Raw genomic sequence first — 24,607 nt, forward strand, 5'->3', positions numbered from 1 at the left:
TTGATGCTAGCAAGAATTTCAGAAATAAATATTGGTTAAATATTAATAAAGTTATCTTTTGAAATAACAAATGTATATAATTTTTCTTAGTTTTCTCAACGCAATGTTGTGCATGCAAAGGTGAGAAATAATTGCTTAGTTTATAATCAGGATGGTACTTACTAATTATCACTCTATATTAAAATACTATACTTTATACTACATCACTATACAAAATTTTGTCACAGAAAAAGTAACAAAACTAAATATTATATTTAAATACTATTACTTTACCTATTTAATAAAACATGTCAATATGTACTGTATTTAATCGGATAATTTAATAAAATCAGATAATGAGATCATTTGTAGAATCCTTTATTAATTAAAAAAAATAAATAACTATTTCATAAATAGTTGATCATTTTCTTTCACTGTTTTATTAGCATTCATTTGAAGTACTTGCCTAAAACATTGAGATTTATTCCACTTAATCTATTTTCCTACACCAATTCTATTAAAAGTGACCCGTTCCCCGAGTCTTTTAGTTTATTATGTGGATGGATTGACCCGGTACTGTTCCGTGACTTGCCTGTTTCCAAATTTAATGCAGAGGCTGATGGGCATTTAATGTGGGCCGCCATCTTGTGTCAATCAGCGAGGGGAAACAAAGAGGGGGGCAATGTTATAGGACTCCAACTCTCCTGAGGACTGCCTTTATGTTAATCAAGGAACTCTGAAATCAGGAATGAGATGGGAACCCTGCTCAGGGAGGCCTGACCTCATCAGAGATGCAGAGAGCGTTTGGTAGGGTCTCCTGAGGCAGGGGTGTCACTCGGAACCCATGCTCTTTCATCAAAAGAGGAGGGGGAGATGTGTACCTACAACATTAGATTCCTTTTTAAAAATGACTACACCACATACTCTAACCCGGAGGGCATGTTTGTATATATACATAGAAATGTAAGTGCTTTCGCAATAAAATGTCAGGTTAAGATGCTTGATATGACAGACTTACATCTGTCTAAAGCCTATCTCATAAATGTGTGGTCTCTTAAAAAAAAAAAAAAAAAAAAAAAAAACACCCCGGGCCAGTTTACAAAATAGCGCATACACACACACACACACATTTTTATTTTATTTATATATTTAAATATATATTTCTGAATGAACACACAGATCTTACCACATCATGACAAAGAACAAAAGCAGAAAGCTATCAAAATGTTAATAGGAGGAAGACATGAAGATATTAGTCGATAACAATATTTTCCTTTTCATCGCAAAATGCTATTGTATGCCTCCTGAAGATTTGGAACATAATAACACATTTAGCCTTTTATTGTCTCTTATGGTCCACTTGGGATCTTGACAGCCATGGTCACTACGAATTACTGTTTTATTATTATTCAAAAATATTTCAACATTTGTGCTCCACAGTAAAAATGTGAGCATACGGGTCACGAGGGTGAGCAAATAATACAAATCTGAATTTTTTGGTTGAACTATTCCTTTAAATTCATGTATATGTACAAAAGAGGCCCAGGAGTGTGTGAGATGTAGCTCATTAAGATTGCTCATATCTGGAGAGCATTATTGATGTGCCAATTAGTAGAGGCAGTATGTCCCATAAAGTCCACCGGGAATCATCAGCATTATGAAAATGTGTGTGTGTGTGTGTTTGTGTGCTGGCAACTGTGGGGTGAGGTCTCTGCTGGATCAAAAATGCATTCAATTTTATTTCAGCAGTGCTTCTGTGTTGTGGAAAAATGCTATGGATGCATCAAAAAATAATACTTGCATCTTAAAAACCTTCAAATTTCAGTTTATGCACTAAATGATGAGCTCACCACCAGGAAATAAAACAGCCCCAAAGACTTTTTCCCTTTTTCCTATTTTCATTAGCATCTGATTTCTAGAGAACACATAGTACCGTTAGACACTAATGATCTTTCAAACATGTTTTTCTTTTTTTACGAGATGGATCTCTCTGAGCTCTTATGACTTTCATTGACCATTTCCCTTTCTTTAGCAGCCCTTTAAAAACATTTTAAGGACTTAAGAGGTAACCTGTCTGTAGCCATGTTAAAATGTCACATAACAAATCAATCTGGCTGTTTTACATTCTGTCAAGGGCGAAGGAGAGCAATGGCGAACACACGGGTGGACGGGTTTATTTGACTGGCAGCTGGATTTGACAGTATTGATTAAGAGAGATTGTGGTGGCCCTAATCACACATGTGGACAGTGCGCTGAGACCTCGACACAATGACAGACCACACAAATAAAACACATGCATCTATGGAACAGATAGTGAAACCTATTCTCAAACTGTGAAGCTTTGTTTCAATATTTCAATATTGTCTATTTAGTCACTGATTGATTTATTTGAGAAGTAGTCCTGTAATAAGCTGGATAATGTACAGTTGATCGGATCACATTGTTGAGTTTATTTAGCAAGAATCAACAGCTAACTGTGCTGATATCAGTGTAATTAAACATATATCATTCTTCATCTACAACAAACTTCTTCCACATCGGATAACGAAATCTCTGCCAACTTTAAACGACACCTGTAATGTTTATTGTCAATCAAAAAGGATAAGCAATGTCTACTTACAGCTAAATTACAACAATATTTGTAAAGTAAAAAAAAGTGCAGTGCGAAATTTTTAAATCAAAACAATAGGAGGCATATTTGCTATATATTAACTATGAAGAAAAGAGATTTAAAAAGGGCTATGCATATAGTCTGATAAAAGTTTTAGCTCCGACCTCATACCGTTTTTTGGGATACAAGTAATCTTTTTCCATCTTTGTTATAGCAAAGTCCATAAAGGATATTTTTCTGAATAAGCTGTATATTTTCATTTTCCATTTTTTTATTGACTGACCTCTTCTTGAAACACTTATGTACCGGACATGGCCTGCTATACAAATCAATTCACAAGCTTTTAACCAGCACGTGAATTCACATAAGACTGCTTCTACTTGTGATTATTCCTTCAGACCATTTACAGAAGGTAAAGGACACTGCCATTTTTACCTGCAATGTGCAGTCTAGAAAAATGACTGACCTGGACACTCTGGTTCAAGACCAAAATCACGGATAAGCTCTGGTAATTATTACTTTTCCTCAGCTCCCCATATAAAACTACTTCTGTCTGAATAGGCCTAAAGAAGAGACTGTAATTAGAGGTAGCAGAACAAGACCCTTCATCCCAGAATGCATCTGGCTGAGGTGCAGTGCAGAAAGAATTATTTGGATAGCTGTTTAATAGTGGCAGGGCCTCTCAAATGACTGTGATTCAGTCTGGTTCAGTCTGATTCAGTCATGAGACAACCATGTGTGTGTCTACAGCACACAAAGAATGATTAGAATAGATGGCTGAGCTGATTAACTTCTACTCTGAGCTCTTTAAGTCTACATAGGGCGACTGATCAGGTAATGACGTATTTTTATTCTGAGAATAAGTGGTAATGTAAATATTACACTGGGAGAGGTTGGAGTATATTTAAGTCGTCCTATTTTTTCCAACAATGGTAACTCTTTAAAACAAGGTTAAATGTACATTAGTCAGTGCATTTTGCAACAAACAGCATAAGTCTGTATAAAATCTAGAGATCTTGGGCTGTCTCATACAGGCTACTGCATATAGCAATGTGACTGTTTTATGTATGTTTTTGTTTTTACCGTAACAAGCAGACTAAAAGTTAAACATGAAGAGATACCGTGGATACCAATTTATTTGCTATGCTCAGTAATGTAAAAGAATGCTAGACATAGCATAACTGCTTTTAAATTGACTGATTGAATTGAATTGATGAAATAGCCTAACCTAAAAGAACAACTTGTGGATTGATGTGAATGCCAACAAGTGGGAATAATACTCTGAATGCTTGTGGATTAAACATTGGTGATGATGTTCATCACCATGGATTGATTTGATCGGGTTACAAGAAAAGGTAGGATATGGATTTAATTGTGAACTGTTCGTAGGCCACTGATTTTATGATTGATCATGCTAGCTATGGCTTTCGAGTCTACACGCGTCCAAATAGAAGTGACAGCCTGGTGAATAATCTGCATTATGAAAAGAAAAAAATATATATTTAAAGGTTATTCATGATTACGTATTGCTGCTAAGGTATCTAGTCTTCACAGAGTTTTGTTATATGGAGCTGTTGGTAGATCGCAATCTATCTTATTCGTTTGTCTACACCATAATTAAAATGCGGCAGACTTACAGTAAAACAATAAAGTGGACAGTAAAACAAAGGAAAGAACACCGTATAACTTCAAATTGGCACCGTAGCTTCATATTGAGGCGTGGCTAAACAAAGTCAGAACGCTGTAACTCAATTTGAGGGGTTCCAAATAAAGTGCAAGAGCGGTAACTGGTGTTGGCCTTGGCTTCTCCGGGACTTTACAGGGAAAAACTGTAAACTTATGTTCCCAGAATTCTCTGCGTTGCATTTCAAATTTTGTTTGAATTTGATGTTTTTTCTTTGAAATAACTAATGTTTCTTCTTAATTTTTTCTCATCTGTTATGTTTATTAGGTTTGTATGTTACATAAAATGTTGTTAAATTAATGTTTATTTCATATTTCAGTTTAATGAGTCTCACCATGATGGTGTTTAGTGCTTGTGTGAATGACACTGTCTATCACACAAGCTGTCACTGTCACTGTTCTATGTATCTTATTATTTAAAAGCTGCTTGTGATGGGTTTTGTTTCACCACGTGACTCTCTCATCACCACCTGCTTTTGGTGGTTACCAGTCTAATACAAAGGTACAAAACAGATTTCAGTGCTTCAATAAGTTTGTATATTAATATTATATCAGTTAAATTATGGTATTAAACTGTAAATATAAAGTAAAACCGTTAAACCTACAACAGTGTAACTGTATTTTTATGGTATAAAACCGTTAAACCAAACCAAAAATGTATTTTTTACGGTATAATTATGGCAACCACAGCTGTCGGTTTTTTACCGTATATTTTACGGAATATTTTTAGCAGTGTTGAGACGACCCATTATTTTCTCAGAAAAACACAAAATTGACTAAAGATATTTATACACATGATAAAAGGATGTCTTGAATGTCGCAAAAATATAAATAATTAATTTTTGACAAAAATCTAAGTTACGGTCTTTTGCCTTTGCACGGCAGTATATATAAATATATACATGCATGTGTGTATTTATATATACATAATAAATATACACAGTACACACACATAAATTAGTGCTGTCATCATTAATGCATGCGATTAATTTTATAATCCTTAACGCATTAAAATAATTTCACACAGTTAACCCAAATTACTGAAGCATGATTTCTATTCTAACCCTTTAACCCAATTTTTCTTCTCTGCTTGCGATCAGATTGTTTTAAGCTGCTAAACTCCGGTAAAGTGTTCAGCCCCAAAATTCTTTTTTTTCTCCTCCATTTATTTATTTATTTATTACATGGCTCTGTGGAATACTTGATTCTGATTGGTCAGTCGTGACAATACAAGGTATGTTATCCCAAGATACCAAATGGTAAATGCTAATGACACGGGTAACAGCAGTCGATGCTGTACTTTTGCTTGAACTATTGTTTTCTTGGTGGAAGCTTTGTGTTTGTTTAGCTTATAAAATATTAAAACTCGATTCAAAATGGTGTACAATTGTTTAATTACATCATCCCGGTATCACGGACTTGCTCTCGTTTCATACAAACTCAGCTGCTGCCATTTTGCTACAATTGTTTTGTACGCTTTAATGGATTATAAGAGAACTAACAAACTGGTAAGATTTTCAAACATTTTCGTCCTAATTATTTGATTGCTTTAATTATTTTGTGGTGAAATATTGTGTAATAAATAGTTTGACCGCACTGTTTCCCTTAAATGTCCGTCTAGTTTGAACTTGCCGCATGCTCACAACTGCTGTCTTCATGGAAGCTTTGCGTTCAAATAAACTCAAATCAATATTACATAAGTACATTATTACAAAACTGAGTAATGCCCCATGTAGCTGTACAGTGTAATGACCTTTCCTGTTTCAAGTATAATGCATCATAACCCTAGAAAAGCCCAGGGCAATATCATTCATGAGTATATCATTCTCTGCCTATTATGGCTGGGGTACATGTAAGGTGACCCTGAGAATCCCCAGAAGTTTAGCACAACAGAGTCATACGAAGCAGCAGTAAATTAAGATGCTCTGCTGTTGGTGTGAATGTTGATATCTGGGGTCAGTGACTTCCATGATGGATGTCCTAAACTTGTCGTCCTTGTCGAGGTTGGTTTGAAATGCAGACGGGGTGAGAGTGATTGTGTGTGTATGTGTGAGAGAGAGGCCAACGAGTTGCACCCATGCTGAAAATTAATTTCTCTATTTATTCACAGGGCATGCTTGAGTGAATGACTGTGAAGGAGAAATTCAAGGCTAAGATGCATTTCTTCCTATCCCACAACAACAAGCTGTGCACACATGCACATCAACAGGCTGAAGAAAGAAACTTCTGGAGTCCCGTAAAGTGTGTCAGCTGCAGTGGATCATGGTATTTCACAGGCTCCTCTCTACTCCCTACATTACATCACAAAGGAGGAGGAATCATCACAAAACAGCTCATGACAACACAAGCAGATACTGTGCAGACACATGCACTCTATTTCACTCTCAGAAACCGAAATGGGAAAAGAAACTAACACAGTGCGAAGGTGTGCAGATTGTAAGAAATATCAGTTTTCATGTCATTTATATAAAACTGATTAGTAAGAAAGCAGTCATTTAGCAACAGTACACTAACAGTACACATAAAGGTTTATGTTGTACTGAAACTCTAAAATTAATCTGTGATGTGTTATGCTTGCGATTGAGTCATATGGGAGTGATCTTGAACAAGAGTGCTGCCCTTGGCCTTGAAAGTGGACCTTTTTTAAAGTCTTAGCCTTAGGGTGCTTTCACACCTGGCGCGTTTCCCCCCTTTTGGTCAATTCGTTTGGGCATATGTGAACATGGTAATTGTGCTCGGATCCATGCAAAAACAAACTGTCCGAGATCACCTGAACGAGGTAGTCTCTGCTCGAATTAAAATGAACTGGAGTGGTTCGGTTGTAGTGAGAAAGCCATTCGATCCAACAGAACAATGAACCAGGGTATATCACAATGGATGATGGGTAATTATGTAATTTCTGTGAAAAGCAGTAGCGTTGTTGTTTTGCTAATAGCTTAAAACGAACCGTGGATTAACCTGGAGCAGAGCCGAGGTTAAATGCCTTCGCCACTCAAAAGCAATGTGCGGCTCTTCCTTTTATAATGCAGTCTTTTTGCTCTTCTCCGCAGTAGGCGCATTTTAATTTATTTTAAATTTTTTTGTGAAACCTGGACTCAAAATATTAATATAATGACAGCTACAAAAAAACTCAGCAATAAGCCTGTGACGTTGTTGTTATTCCATCCCAGTGTTTAAGTTATTTTAGTATATTTTACTATATTATATCACTATGATTTTTATCAATATTCTGAGTTTATTTATTTTTTTAATTTTGTAATTATTATTAGCTTTATTTTAATATATTATATATATATATATATATATATATATATATATATATATATATATATATATATATATATTATACAAAATTGAATTATGATGAAATTATACTGTAAGTAATGAAATAAAACTGCCAGTGGAAGGTGGTAAATGTCTTAATGAGGTCATCAAGTCATTTATTCATTCATTTGATTCGTTCAAATTCTGATTCATTCAGGAGTGAAGTAAAGGGTTCTTTATGAATGGTTCACTGAATCATTAGACGTGTTCGACTTGAAACAGGTCATCACCATCAGACCGAGCAGTGTGTGACATCAAAGAACCACAAGAGCTTAGAGATTAGACGACTCCTTGTGCTTTTGAATCGCTCTCGTGGTACTTTGATGTCATACACCAAACGGTCTGTGCAGCGCCACTTTAAAGCCAATGGGAGTATGGCTAATGGTTTAACGCACCAAATGGCCCATATCTTGAATATCAGGGATATTCTTTAGGTTCTATCATGCAGTAAGTTGTTGTCCTGCCTCATATTAGACATCAATCGACTGTATGAAATGGCAGATTATCCACATAGGTCTGGGGCGGGGCAACTGCGTTAAATGCGTTAATTTTACCATTATTTTTCTCCATAATTAATTGACCTAATTAACGCGTTAAATTACCAGTGTGTGTGTGTGTATATATATATATATATATATATATATATATATATATATATATATATATATATATATATATATATATATATATATAGAGAGAGAGAGAGAGAGAGAGAGAGAGAGAGAGAGAGAGAGAGAGAGAGAGAGGCTCTGCGACCAAATGGTTGCTACGAGATCTAGTGAGAATCATTCAAATTCTGCACAGAAATCTGTTATAAACAGTACTGACATACAGTACGTCAGGAAACCGGAAGCGGTTACGCTAACTGTAACCATGGTGTTGTTGTAGAAATATTAGAATGCTTCATTCATTCATTTCAGGGTTTGTAAAAATAGAGAGAGAAATTCAAGCACTTTTCTATGACTTTCAAGCATTTCACACAACGGTTTCCAGCACTTTAAAGCTCTAAGATAATCCAGTTTGAAAGTTTTTTTTACATTACGTCACAAATATAACAGCAGCAGATGAGCACTTATTGGCTTATTAGTCATTCATTTATACCTTTTCTCTATATTTAGAAATGATAAAATCACTATTAAAAAATATCAAATCATCAGAATTTTTGTGTATGAAGTAAGAAAAGTCACAAACTTTTCTTCAATTTGCTACTAAATCACACATAATCACTGAAGCTGGTCAGTTCCATATGCTAGAAAAATAATGGTACATTTAATAATAGTGGAAGATATATATTTTCTGTATATAAAAAGTAGATTTTGTACCTGTTACTTTTGTTAATAAAAATAAATTTTGTATGCATTTTAACTCAAGCTTATTGCTTTATGTCAAATCTGTATAAACAATAAACAAAAGAAAAATAAATAAGAAATTAACAAGAAATATTAGTAACTGCACTTGTTAATGCAAAACAACAGTAATTTTATGATTAAATGTATTTATATATACACATACATACATGCGCGCGCACACACACACACACACATATATATATATATATATATATATATATACACACACATACATACATATATCTCTGTCCACTATTGGTTAAATCATCGATCATAGGACAGTTGACGTGTTTTGTGCCATTTCCTACTTACAGTATTTTTGAAAATAATAAAAATAAAAAATCAAATACTTTTTAAATGAATAAATAGCATTTATATTCTAACAAAATAAAAATCACAGACAAAACTGCAATAACATGTCACATCAAGGCCAATTAAAGACTAGTTGTTCACAAATGTGGTTGGTAGTTGGTAGGCAAAATTACCCACAATTTCCCACCCTGTCAGTTTTGACGATTAAGGTACAGTAGCCACATTAGCAGCAGCGATGACAGCAACTGTGTGATCTGAGATGCATTAGGACATGGCTGTAGATGTGTTTGAACAGAAAAGAATGCGTGAGGAGATGAGAGGAGAATGCAAACACTGATGACCTCTGACACGGCAGACGTCTGTGGTCTTCACATGGAGACATGCAGCCTGTGGACAGGCTGTGGGAAACTCAAGAGGTTTGTGACATTGTTCGTTATAAGACATGACACAGACTCATCCTCTCAGTTTAGATCATGTCTGCTGCTACACGTGTTCAGCCCTTGTGATTAAACTAAAATCAAACCTCATCATGTGATCTCACCATCAGAATATTATACTGACCTTCAGTTCCCACACAAGGTAACAACACTTAACGGAATCGCCCAGAATCCCTGCACACTTTAGTAAGTGCAAAAAGCTGTCACCATATAAATCTGACAAACTTCAGGACACCACGTTCATGGGTGCATGTCAGTCCTGAGTGTGTTTCAACTCAACTTAAAATGACATTTGTCTCTCAGCAAAGTGTGAGCTTGATTTAATGCTGATTCAGTTACCAGTCCCAGCTGTACAGCTAATATGAACTTCAACATAGTCCAAAAACTACAGCTTGTGCTCTAAAAGACTTGTCTGTTTATTCCAGAAATGTCCTAACACAGCACTCATTACTTAATAGTAAACTAACACAAATACCTGACTATACGACAGTATCTGTGTTCCAAATCCAAGACAGCTTCCTCACTGCATTCACTGGAAGCATAATAAAGTCATAATAAAAAGATATTTTTATTTTCTTTGTGCACAAAGATGTTCTTGTAGAAAACTCTCAGATTTCATCAAAAATATCTTTGTGTTTCGAAGATGAAATAAGGTCTTTTGAGTTTAGAACAACATCAGAGTGAGCAATTAATGACATTATTTTCATTTTTGGGTGAACTATGCTATTACAAAAAGCAGCAGACCTGGTTGGACCACAGCATCATGTCCTGGTTTTGGTGCATGTCAAAGTCTTTTTCATCAGTTGCCTACAATCGGCAAATATGCCCTGACACACACACACACACACACACACACTTACATGCATATACAGGCTCTGTGATTCTTTCTAACAGTCCCCTGTCACTGTGCCGCTCTCTTTCAAATCATATTGGAATTCCTATCTGATGGGTCTGATGGGTGCAATGCACTCCATGGATGATAAACTGTCATCTGCATTAGTGTCTGTGTATTTTTTGTATAATACGACTTGAGTCTGGCTGATAATAATAAGAAATAATTTCTTGAGAACCAAATCAGCATATTAGAATGATTTCTGAAGGATCATACGACTGAAGACTAGAGTAATGGCTGCTGAAAATAGTTATGCCATTACAGGATTATATTATACATATTTTAAAACAAAGTTACAGAGTAATAATATTTCACAATAGGGCTGTCAAAATGGATGATATGAGTTTCTACAGTTGACACACTTTTAAACTCTAATAAGACCAATCATGATACTTTCCCAGGAAATGTCCATGTCTGTAAATTAGCTGATGAAACACTGAACGGAGATATTAACACACTCTATTGCTACATCATTCTCAATGTCAACACATGATAAGGTAGGTTAGTGTAACAGGATCAGCTTTCTTCTAAGCTGAAACTATCTCCCGTAAAGATCTTAAAAGACCTTTTTTTGAGGTATACGGAGAGTAACCTGGTCCAAGGTCTACAATCACCTGCCATGACTGCGGTCATATCTGGGTGAATATGTGATGAAGGTTTAGTCATGTATTGTGGAATGTTCTTTAGCATGACAGTGGCCAGAACTGACTTGTTATCTGGTGGGTGGGATCAAGTTCTTAACCTCCCCCTCGACCCTGTGGTAAAAACAACAACTGCTGCTGATGTGAGTGTCGTGTGACATCAGCAAAGGAGGGAAGGATATGAGGGGAGAGGGAGACAGAAATGTTTTTATTTCAGCAGGGCTCTGTTTAAAATACCCACTAAATCCAACACACATCCTTAAATGTATGTATTTGCAATGCTCATGAATCCTGGACTGTGTGAGCACCCATTACCACAACATGACTCTGGGAGAAGACAGAGGAGTGGTGAAGCAACTGAAGGCATAATTCTCCCAAAGGTTTTTTGTCATCATTTACTTAATCTCATGTCGTTCCAAACCTGCATGAGTTTCTTTCTTATGCAGAACATAAAAGATCATATTTTGAAGAATGCTTGGTATTCAAACAGTTGATGGTCACCACTTTCTTCCATAGTATTCATTTCCCTACTATGGAAGCCAATGTGGACCAACAACTGTTTGGTTCTTCAAATTTTTCAAAAATGTCTTCTTTTGTGTTCAACATAAGAAAGTAACTTTTGGAATGACATAATGTTACATGTAAATGATGACACATTTTTCATTTTTGTGTGAACTATTCCTTTAAGACAGCTTAGACAGCATAGTGGAATGGCAGCATTTGAAAAAACCTGTTTGTAAACAAATATTATTATTTAATTTCTGCTTGGTGATGCAAAAATTACACATTGCACCTTTAAAGGTGCACTGAATGTTTTGAGGTCACAGTATGTTACATTGGTTGATATGGCAGTAGTATTGGATCTATTCTAAACTGACACCAAGCAAAAGTAGAAAAATAGTTTTCAGTTTTGATGTCATTTTATAAATGAGGTATAAGCAGTCATGTAAATCTGCATGTAAAACTGGAAATTACTATTTGACAGCCAAAAAAAAAAAAAGCTACTAAATCTACAGCATAAATTCCATTGTACGACTAATTTAATCCAATTCCAGAACGAATGAATATTCTGACCTTTGTATCAAAGGCATAAAACACAAGCAGTGTAGTGGTTCCTAAACAAATGATTCCTGAGTGAGTTACTTGAGTTAATAACCAAAGCATACAATGCCACCTCGGTAATCTGATTCTCAAATAAATGCAACTCTTTGTAGTGAATCCAAAGCGTAGAACACAACCAGTCTGAACCAAAAGGAATGTCATCATGAGTCAAGTTTTTTTTTTTTTTATAAATGAAATAAATGAGAGGACACAACATGACCAATGCACCAACCTATGAGTAATTAAAATGTCTTTGTAAAATTAAAACTATTTTTTTTAATTAATGAATTCAATTTAGTGATACAATTTACGTATATCTCATATACAGCCTGTTGAGGACAATAAATACAATACAAATATTTTTGTTTCTTTTCCAAAATATTTCTAAAATCATTACAATTTTTAACGAAACCAAAAAGGAAGCCGAAACTAAGACCTGATTTGTAAAATTGTTATTTATCGGAGGTCATTTTTCGTTTAGGCATTTTAAGAACTTGATTTACTATTATGGTCATTTTATATAATGTATGAAGAGATTATTTTTCTCTTGTACGAATACACAGGTGCTCAAAAAAATGGTGCACCAAATGTGAGTGCAGTTATTTCTGCAAGCATGCATTTAGCATGACTGGTCCAGATTGCAATTTAATTAGCTGTTAATCATCTATAGAACATAAATGACCATGTGTGAGCATCATGCTGTTTTCTGGCCATTAGTGACAGATGAGCTAAAGAGTGTAGCAGGCCATTAGCTCTCTGCTGCATGTGTGTGTCTCTGACTGAGTCTGTGCTCTCATTACAAATGTAGCCCATTGTAGCAGAGTAGAACAGCTGACATCCCCTAATGCCAGCTATAAGTCATCAGTGGTGCTCATTCCCACTTTACACACATGCTCACACACACACACATGCGCGCACACACGAAAGAGGAGCTCCTGTTAATGAAGGGTTTCTGGGATGAGTGTAAAATAACTGCTGACAGAGACATGGCACTTATAAGAGATCAGAGCATTTTTTTGGATTATGAAAAGATCAACTGAAAAGTCTAATTACTTGAAAAGAGGATCAAACCTGTAGCTGTCCTTGCTGAAGCGGGTCTGAGCTTTACTGAGAAGATTCAGCACAATGTTTAGACACACCAGCTGAACACAACCCTGGAGCACATGGATCCTTCTGACTCACACGGTTCAATCATTCTTTCTCACTTCCTTTACTTGCACACTCAAACACAGACTGAGCAGAAGAGAAAGATTCAACTGAATTCACAAGCATCAAAAGTTAACATGTATGACATATTTAGATCGGTCACAAAGAGATGCTTACAAAATAGGCACAGTACTTTAGGTCAGAATTGTCGTAAGCGCAAAATTCCTCAAAAGTGCTACAGCACTAATGACAATACTTAATCTTTTAATAATATTATCACATGGCCAGCAATGATTAATGGCTAAACTATTATTATTATTAAACTGTTAGAATTTAATGTGCATAATAAATAATAAGTAATAAGTAATAATAAATAATAAGTAGATGTGTCTAATTCTTTCTGCTAATTCTAAAAGTGTCAAATTAGAATTTTTTTTAAGGAATAACTCGCACTTTTTTTTTCTTCTTACTTCATTGAATTAAAAATATTGTAAAAAAACATTAATAAATAAATAACAAAACTCCAGATCCAGTTCGCCTAAATATTAAGTTTAGTTAAGGCAAAACATTAATGTAATATGCTGTAATGACTAGTATACAGTCTAAGCTTCCATTACATACATGTCCATCTACTTCACGCCCTGCTGCACAGATCTACAGTGAATTAACATTGAATTAACTGATCTGAGAGCAGTTTTGAGGTAAGAATGGTTAGAACACAGGGAGGGACCAGTGCTGGCTAGCTGTGAGGGTAGCTGTCCTCATGATACAGGACAGACAATCCAGGTGCCATTTCTATTTTTTATAAGAATTTTATACTACTATAACTGACTATAACTATAACTGATAGGAAAGAAACCCTACGAAATGATGTATGTTATATATTGTAAAACGTAATTTATTCCAGTGATGGCAAAGCTGAATTTTCTTTAATACTTTTCAGTTGAATTTTCTTCAATATGTTTTTTTTTAATTAGTATTATGCATCGTTGATGAACAAAGTTAATCAGGCACTGTACATTATATTCATGGTTTGAAGAGAACAAACGAACCAAACTAAACAAGTTGCTAATGCATTGAGGCTCATTTGAGGAAACAGATGCATGTCTTTACCAAATTGCATTTTTTCTTCACCACAGTTACTCCCAGCAGCCCTTGTGGTCCATGGGTAACCCACACATTGTGGTCCTAGGAAGCTCATGGTCTTTAGTATAAACAAAACACAATAAAATGTCCAGTAACCACATTTAAAAAAAAAAAAAAAAATCCCCAAATAAAAATTGAGTTAACTGCCTTGTTTACAGTCACTTCCCTATTTAAATTTATATTAAAAAACTTTTCATGGTGCATGAAGTGCATGGCCTACTTTGCTAATATAACAAAGCAACCCGATTTCAAAACAATATGAAAAAGAAAGATAGTTTTGACTCTTATGACAACAAAGGATCTCATGTTACATTAATGTGCACTTGCTACTAACTACAAGCTGCCCATGCAGTTAGTTTAGATTGTGTCAGAACATTTGACACGCTGTACAGAAGCACTGTCATGCAATCTAATGGCAGGCAGAGTCCTTGATATAAGGCAGTGACACCAATTAATGCAACACCAGTGCTGTTTATAACAGTGCAATCAGTATGACTGTGACGACTAGTTTTCTATAGCATGTACACACATCAAAGAGAAACCAGCACTTTATCTGATAGTGATCAAACAACTAAAGTCTGCGCAACCCTACACACAGACTTACTGAAGTGTGTGAACGTCTGTGTGCATGTCAGAACAGTGACACTGGATGAGGGGGTTGTGTGTGTGTGAGTGTGTGTGTGTGTGTGTGACACAGAAAGAGATGATTAATGGGAGAGTCAGACTGATATCAGAGTTGTAATTATCAGCATAAAACAGGTCACAGCATAAGCGCACACACACAAACACACACAAATAGACACAAAGAGCCAGACACGCTGGCCAGAGCCACTCGCAATCAGCACTTTAACAGCAATTTAATAAGGGAGATAAAGAAAGATGGAGAGAGAGGGAAAGAAAAGAGATGGAGACACAGAGTGAACGTACGAGTCGGTTGATGCGTACGAACTCCTCAGGACTCTTGGCCCAGGGCGGCAGCTCCACATCTGACACCACCGTCCCATCATCCATCACTCCCAGGTTGTAATTATTGGAGTTGACAAACATCTCTGGGAGGTAATAGAACTCAGGGATCAACTCCTGTGAAAGAGACAGAAAAAAGACATATGTAACTATACATTTCAAATTGTTAAATGATAAAATAATTAGTCAAGGGCTTGCAAACAATTTTTTATATTTAATCTTAATTTTTTTCATAACTTTTTATCACATGATGTTAACAAATGCAGTTCCTTTTTAAGAAAGAAAACGAAAAAAATTGTATATATGTACTATATAATATGTATAAAACGTGTGTAAATAAAATATGTATTTAATGTATAAAAAATAAAGGTGTTGTTGGCAATATATATATTTTTTTTATGTTGATATCCCTGAAATATATGAGAACTCGCTGCCTCTATGGGAGTCTTAGACTCAAAATCAATAGAAAATGTTGGGGGGGGGGTACATTTGTTGGGATGTTTGCCATAATGATAAACATTATGGTAACATTTAATTAATCGCATCATTAACACAGTTACATTCCAAAATTAGACATATTTGACAATAAAAAATAATAATTCAAAATAATTCACCGAATGACATCCAACATTTCATCCCAAACTAGAAAGTAAACAAGGAAGCAAGGCTGATTATTGTGCAAAAGCAGATGCATTCAGTTTCAAGTTTTTCTAGATATCTATACAATATAACAGCTCATTAAATGGGAATCAGGACTGGAGGAATCAGTTATTCCTTCTTTGAATCTTTAGCTTTTAATCTGTGCCGTGCTGCCACTCTAAGTGGAAGATGCAGTTGGAGCTACTCTAGTTTAATATCCAATTTTAAAGTCTTCACAGAAAGAGTGACTGCATGTCATCCTTAAAAAACATTAAAACAGCAGTGCAGAGGCACGCTGCAGTCAAAGCATGGTAAACCGTACTAGATCTCGTTCCTCATTCATAAAATGTGTGGGCATTTTTCTTAATTCTCATTACATAGTGTTCGGAGGAAACAAGCATTTTTGATGCTCCTGCTACAGCGCTCAAATGTGACATTTAATTTTATAACTTTATTACAATATCTGACCCTTTCATAATAATCTTAGGATTCTGTAAATCAGTGGATAAAGTGGATAAAGGAGGAGCAAATAAATTAAATATGACTAAATATGTTGGTCTAATGGTGAAAGATTTTTTGCCTTAAATGGGTCTTTCCTGTTATTCAGCAACTTGTAAAGATGAAAAGAAAATGAATAAGCCTGTATTCCTTTAAAAGGGTATGCCATAAAAATATTTCTCGTAAAGATATACCTGGCTTTCTGAAATCTGCTTTGGTCAAGCTTATTATATAACTTGATTATATAAGACAAACAGGATTCTTAAAATTGTTTCAATGGAGAGGAATAAAACTCTGGGTCTAAATGTAAAAATATCAGCCATCAAATTAAAATTGTTCACTTTGTGTTAACTATTGGTCTGAAGATAGTCCTTGGAGGATAAACATGCTCTTTCCCAGCATAAACAAGAGTCCCCTGGGAGAACCATCTAACTGAAAATCACTCACTCTGTAGTCATAGAACAATCAAGTTCTGTCTCACATCCAAATTAATCTATGTTTTCTGTGAAAGGTCCATTAAAAAGAGCAAAAACCACATGGTTAATGTTTCCATGTAGAATAATAACATTTTAGGTTAAAATTTAAACATCCATATAAGAAAAAATAAAACTTTCCATTTTTAATATAACATAGCATCCATTATTATGTATACGTGTATTGTGCTCCTCAGTGCACTGCGAGTGGCCAATTAGGTGAGCAAACAAAAGGTGGAAGTTCAAAACTAGCCTCCTGCTTTATTTCTTTCTTGTCCTCTCTTTAAAACCAAAGTCTTTAAAACAAAAAGGTCAAGATTTTACAATGGCACCAGGCGCCCTGAGCTTCATGTATGGAGCCTGGCGTAAATTTGGCGTCTTCATTGGCGGCACAAAGACCCACAGCCACTTAACCCAGTAGTGGGGGGGGGGGAGACCAAGGCCAGGGTTCGGGAGGAGCTATTATGTGCAATGGCCCTTGAGCAGAACTGGTCATAGGGCAAAACCTGTGATCCAAAATCCTGTCCTGCTGCGGGTCAGTAGAGAGGGGTGCCCCTGGGTCCGCTCTTAGGTCCTCTCTGATTCCCCTGAGGGGAAACTTTCAGTGTCCATACTGCTTTCAGCCTAGTGCACGGGGGTCAGGGGATGGAGGTTAAAGGTCAGGCCAGAGTTTGCTTGGCTAGAGACAGACAGGATCAGCGTGGCTTTAGGCCATTATAGTTCTCTTTAGCCTAGACACAAAAACTGCTAAAGGCTTTTCACCCCTTGGTTGAATGAGGGAGTATTTCTAAATGTGGGGGGACTGCTGTGCTTTTTGTTTTTTTAAGAAAAAGGGATAAAAGCATGGCAAATTGATACATTATTACATCTGAAGGCACTTCGTTGCTTCTCATTTGCACCTATCAGACCTTTTTTGCAGGGTTAAGAAAAGTGAAACATGTTTGAAATGTTCAACAGCTTCAAAGTCAAATAAACTGAAGGTGATTTCCAGGTTTTTAGTCAAGTCCTCCATTCGGGTTTGATGCAACCCTTTTATGCTGATCCACAGTGACAAGCTCACACAGAAACCAAACTGGGCTTTGAGTGAGCTTTCGGTATCAAGTGTGACCATGTAATGTGAGCCACATGTCTTATTATCAAATGAGCGCAATCAGCCCCTGAAAAAATGCCAGCATGCAACGAGTATGCTAACAAAATGGCTGTCTGTTGTAATGAATATTTCAAGAGGTCTGGACATTTGTTAAAGTTAATGCCGAACACTCTGAGGGCCTCTGAGTGTGCAGTTGGGATTGCTGTCTGACTTTGGTTTGGGGCCGAACGACAAAAGGTTCAACTGAGGGTTAGAGTGTTGTGAAAGGTTTTGCAAGAGAGAGTGTAAGGGGGGAAAGGGGGTTAGTTTGAAATCAAGATTAGTTTAAAGCTTTGATCAAGGACCCTTGACGCTTTCATAGTAGCATGACAAGGATTGGTTGTGACCGTACATGTGCTAGGGCCAGTTTTTATGGAAAGGTGATGGGGGCAGCCGGGCAGAGAGCTGCAGTGTCTCCATGACAACTGCCCTCACACCAAGTCCCAGCAAGCTCCAGTTACCAAGAGGAAGTCCAGTCACTAGAGAAACGTCTAATCATGTAATAGCCTCCACATTTGTGAAAAACAAAATATCAGTGCGAGTCAAAAACCAAATCCAGGGACTGACTGAAGTCTGAATAAGAGAAAATAAGCACAGGTACAGCTTTGTGCATGTGAATAAATATGGATTCATGACAATAAATAAAAAAAATACAAAAACATTTCTAAGGTAATATGACTCAAAGCATTTCTGAGTGTCATGCTCATTATGTTGACATACCTTCACGTCAGACGTGTCCCTCTGGCAGTTTCTCCAGGCTCTGGACACTGAAGAGAAAGTGCGATCTGCATGGTCAAATTTCCCACCTTGGAAATTCAGGAAGAACGTCGTGAAAGGCTCCTGAGAATAGAAGAGAACGAAAAAAATATGGACTTTCCACACACATTCAAGCTAAAATGAGTATTAAAAAGTCATGTTAGGGCCTAAAACAACTACAGGGCAAATTCCATTGAACACAGATCATGTATTTAATAACCACGAGTCTACTTTGATCAGTGTTTAGCCTGCAATTTGAACATTTTTCAATATGTGCAACCAGACCAGTATCTCTTATTTAGCATCGATGCCTGCTGTTCATAACAAAGCCTTATACAATATGATCCTAATTTGTGTGCACTAAATGACATCTTTTTTTCCCAAAAGAGGGACCTGAATGCTAAAGAAACCTGTTATTAACCCTGGTCAGACAGTAAAGCCTTTACAAGTGCATTATTTGTTCTTTTCTAATCATGCTTAATCTTGTTTGTGCAGAATCAATAGGTGGTTCTTTTGAAACAATACCTCCCCGATGAGAAGGACGCAATTAGAGTGAATAGCACCCCGGTAAGCTACACCATGAAAGAAAAATAGCCTAATTACGCAGAGGCTTTTGGGTGCTTGGCTAAATTTAACACCCTCCTTTTTTCTGTCAAGAGCCTCAATATCACGAGGTTGCTGATTTGTGCTATGGTACATGAATTAGGGTGTTTGGTGAAGTGGATTTGGGATAAGCCTGATAATAATGGGATGGGATCAATACAATGGGCCAACAGGGAACGGCAATGAAAGTGAAAAGCTGTAACAATTACAGTGATGGCCAGGAATGGGTTAGTGACCTCTAGCTCGATCTCTCTCTTTGTGAGTAGAATTTATAAGGAATATGTGAATGCTCTAAACATTAAAACTAAATAAAACACAGACCTAAATTGTGAAGAAGATGTGTAGCAACTGACACTGTACAAAGGCTTCGAGAGGACCAATGGGACTTTCTAACAGTAAAACTAATACAGAACTGCTTATATTGAACAAAACCATGCTTCATCAAAATTCTGTTAGAAAGCTTATAAAGTATTTTTCCTCCCGAGTGTCACGTCTTTGTTCTCTGCAGATATTAGAACACAAAGGATGAAGGGAAGATGAGCGATGTGTTGTGTGTTTGTTAGTATGCAGATAAGGCCTGCATTTCAATATAACAATAAATCAACCTGACTGAGCACGCACATATGCCCAGTTATAAACAACAATTAGTTGCAATGTGCTTCACAACAGATCACATGATGAATGTGTAGCATTTTGCAGCAGCATAAAGAGCACGGAACTGCTATGTTTTAAAACCCTTTAAAAGGTGCAAATCATTTTGACAATTATGATCACGTCCCGTTTATTTGTCCTACATAAACAGACTATGAAAAAACAAATGTTAAAGGAAATAATGCATCGACAAATGGCACACTTGACATACTTTTCTTTTTTGTGCGACTGATGTTATAAAGAAATAAAATAAATAAAAAATGTGGAGTCTGGAGTTAGATACATCTTTGTGTTACAGTCTGAAACTTGTGTGTTTACGTGCAACTTACAATCCTGAGTAGCCACATCTGAGTAAAGCTGGAGGTGGAATAGTGTGTGCCGTAGTGGAATTTGGGCACCTGCTCGTCCTCCCATGATTCAAAACGTTCCGAGAAGAATGCAGCCCTCTTTGGGTTGAGTGCACCAACAGGCTGTAATGAGAAAGGACAATTATTGTAATTAACATACAACTCAATTAATAAAGCATAAATGTTCAAGAACCAAAGAAATAAATGATCAGAATAAGGACAATAGGTGTTAAAAAGTAATAATTTATTAATTATAATTATTTATTTAAATCATAATTTAGTGCAGCTGTCAGGTTTCATCAATAATAGACTGTTATTTTCAGTGAGTCACATTCAACATTCTGTTTTCTATACCTGTGAATAAAAATAAAATCTTACAGTTCATGTAGGTGATTGAACAAAATAATTGCATTCATTTGTACTGCTGTTTGGGGTCTGTACGATTTTTAAGATTTCTAAAGCTGTAAAATTGTGATATATTATTACAATTTAAAATAATGTTTTATTTTTAAACATATTTTAAAATGTAATTTATTCCTGTGATAGCGAACGTAAACATTTAGCAGCCATCACTCAAATTTTCAGTATCACATTATTTTCTAAAAATAATTATATTATGCTCATTTAGTGCTCAGGAAACATTATTATAGTCAATGATAAAAAAAACTTTTGTGGAACAGTGGATATGTTTTTTTTCAGGATTCAGTGAATGACAAATTGAAAGTTTCAAAGAACAGCATTTATTATTTGTAAATCTTACAGAATTATACATTTACTTAATGTATTTACTTAATTTACCTACTTTAATGTTGATCAAATGAATGAATCCTTTCTGAATTAAATGATTTATTAAAAAAAAATCATAATGACCCCTACTTTTGAATTGTTATGTTTATTTGTACATTCATAATGGTGTTAAACTTGAATAGTAAAGGGAATATTGAATTTACGAGATTTAAGAGAGAGTTGATATATATGGCTAATACTCTCTTGCCATGCATTGGCTTTTATCAGAAGCATTGATTAGCTGCTTTAATTCTTCATTGATCTGAAGAAACCCAGCGTATGGAAACAGCTCATTATTTAAATGCTCATTTATATGTATTGTTATTACCCTGCTGAGACTTTATTACTCTTGAACTGCAGCTCTCTCTCTCTCTCTCTCTGTCTGTCTCTCATATCTTAGTATGATCAATAGTAATGGAATGATGGAGCTCCTTGAAATGAGAGTGGGCAGGACAGATCGACCATCTCCATCTTCCTCTCATATCATGGCTGTGTAATGAGGGTCCGCAGCTGCTTTTCTATTGATTACAATAGTGCTAGGACAATATGTGTGTGAAACCACCCATTGTATCTTTTAATGCTGCACTGTGTTTATGTGTCTATGTGTGCCTGCATTAATGTCATATTTAACACGGGCTCATTTCAAAACAGAGGTTAATTATATTCCATTAATTCTAATATAACCGTGATTAAACCATGTTTTGGATTTAATTGGGATTTAAAAAGGAGGGCTGTTTAATCAACATTTGATTGTAAATCACTAAAGCTTGTATAATTGTCACTGAAATGTTATAGACTTATGCTGAATGCATTCTGTGTGTGTGTGTGTGTGTAAACTGAAATGCAGCCCTGGGCTGACAATGACACACGGTCTGCTCTCTTGTGGCAACTACGGTGAGAACACACACTGAATTAAACATTGTGCGATTTAACTGATTGATTGCGGTAATAACAGGACCCTCATTAAAGAAAGAAAAGGGAGAGCAGGATAAAAAACATCTCTGTCATAGCTCAGTGTGAGTGTGTGTGTGTGTGTGAGTGAGAGAGTGTTTCTATGTGGATGTGTAAATTTGTGTGCATGTATATGAGTGTGTGTGTGTTCGTGCGAGCCCCTCGTGTTGTTTACGGCAGTAAATTACGGTCGGAGGCGCTCCAGTACAATAGGGTCTCATGACAGTGTCGTTCATCAGGGTTATCCCCGTACCACAGCGCAGTGTGATGGAGTGAACGCACACCACCGACCCTAATACGCTCTGGCAGCACTGCTGAATATTTCTCTAGTGACGGCTCAAATAAATGAGCTGCCCCAACGTTTTTAATTAGACTGCAAATCTGAACAGACTGCCAGTAGCTGTGAGTATCAGCACTTCACCATGCTGCTCAAAATTCAGGGTTTCTGAGGGTTAGGGCCTGATAGCTTTGTGCATTTGCACGCTATTGAACGAATCACAAATATGCCCAAAAATTCTCTGCTGGATGCAATTCGCATTCCACACTGTGATCTAGGCACCTTTAAATGCAGAACGTGATTTAATTTAAGTTCTGAATTAGACCTAAATTGGTAGTGATTTTTTTTTTTTTTTTGCACTGAAACACAGCAAACAAAAAGGGTACAATGTAATATATTACTATAAGAACCAATCCACTATGCTACATGACTAATTACTACCCCCCAACATTGCATGTTTTCTGTGTCTGTTTAATCAAACACCCTTGATTCAGATCATCAGCTCATTAGTAGAGGCTCCAAGACAAAATGAGTCAGACAAAATGTGCAGTGTTTGGGGGTTCTAGGAACCACTGCATTATGGAAGGTGTGAATGTGTATCTAATGCTCAGCTGAAAGGGTGTAAACGATGTGATGCAGGGCGAATCAATATGCCATTAACTACATCACAGTGAGGGATGGAGAAACAGGTCAATACATTTTGTTATCTTTGTTAATGTACAAATATAATACAATGCCTTAGCCAGGACGTCTTTCATTTTATCCGTCACTAGTATAGGATGTCTCCCTCATATGTTTCTTAATATACCAGATAAAATGTTAAAGTCACAATGGAAATCATATTGTTTAGCTTTCGTTTATCACAATGCTGCAATTAAAGTCAGCATGAAATGTAAATGTACCCTTTTTCCTAAATGCATCTTATTGTGAATGATTCATTCAATGATTCAATGTTTTTTGAGCTCTTAATTTTTAATCAAACTGTCATAACTCGATCTTCCGGTAATAAAATGATAGACTTCTCTCTGGTGAGGTATGCTGGACTTCTCCAATCATTTAGTCTATACTTAAACCCACCCTTTTCTCACAATTGACTGCAAGCTCACATTCAGATCAGATCTGCCTCCATCCAATCAACGGTCAATAAATAGAACCCTACGTTTTATCGTTTTCCAAAATCTGTTTCACTTGGATGTAAATTATGTGACTTCAAGTGAACATGAAAGAGGAAATGGCTATTTGCTGTATTTCTACACTTCTAACATCGGACATAAGCCAATTTATTAAATAATATTGGAGTTATTTCCTTCGTTTCTTCTTTATTTTAAGTATAGGTTTCTGCTGTGTCCTCAAACTCCATCCTGTTATTCTTTTGTAAATAAAATAAAGAAAGGGCAGTTCCTAGGTTCTCAACATCATTTAGGAAGATACTTTTTTTGTAGAAAAGCTACGGCATATCAATAAAAATGAATACATAAATAATTCACTCTCCCAACTTGACCTATGTGAGTCGCTTTCTCACACATATGGAACAATCATAACCCTAATACGGTTGTGATACGCATTGTAGCGTGTACATTATTGTGAAATATTTTAAAAGATACGAAAGAATAAAAAGAAACAACTGAGGAATATGCTTGTGTATCGACATCAATTGAGACACATAAGAAGCGAAAATATATTTGGAAAGCGGCACGCTCAGTTGTGTCAGTTTTGTACTTTCTGGCTGCAGCAGATGTCACGAAGGGGTTAGAGTTTATGATAAGAAAGCCAGCGGGGTCATAACGACGAGACAAAAGGAACATAAATTCATGAAGCACATTCCTCCGCCCGCAGGGAAGACCGTCCATGTGACACGGCGTCTATGGCAATTTCACCTCACTGTGTAAAAGGTCCCACATGACCTGCTTCTA

The 24,607-nt window shown here is 36.1% G+C and overlaps 1 protein-coding gene across 3 annotated transcripts in view; it reads right to left on the bottom strand.

The window, feature by feature from the left end:
- Positions 1 to 24,607, bottom strand: part of lrba (LPS-responsive vesicle trafficking, beach and anchor containing) — a 240,783-nt gene that overhangs the window by 29,672 nt on the left and 186,504 nt on the right. For all 3 annotated transcript variants that reach the window (XM_026203763.1, XM_026203765.1, XM_026203762.1), the window contains exons 44-46: positions 20,663 to 20,803; positions 19,044 to 19,163; positions 15,549 to 15,701 (exon numbers count right to left, since the gene is read on the bottom strand). In XM_026203763.1, the coding sequence (XP_026059548.1) occupies positions 15,549 to 15,701; positions 19,044 to 19,163; positions 20,663 to 20,803 (414 nt within the window). The remainder of the gene's footprint in view (positions 1 to 15,548; positions 15,702 to 19,043; positions 19,164 to 20,662; positions 20,804 to 24,607) is intronic.

Source organism: Carassius auratus, chromosome 26 (genome assembly GCF_003368295.1).
Source record: "Carassius auratus strain Wakin chromosome 26, ASM336829v1, whole genome shotgun sequence".
Taxonomy (NCBI): domain Eukaryota; kingdom Metazoa; phylum Chordata; class Actinopteri; order Cypriniformes; family Cyprinidae; genus Carassius; species Carassius auratus.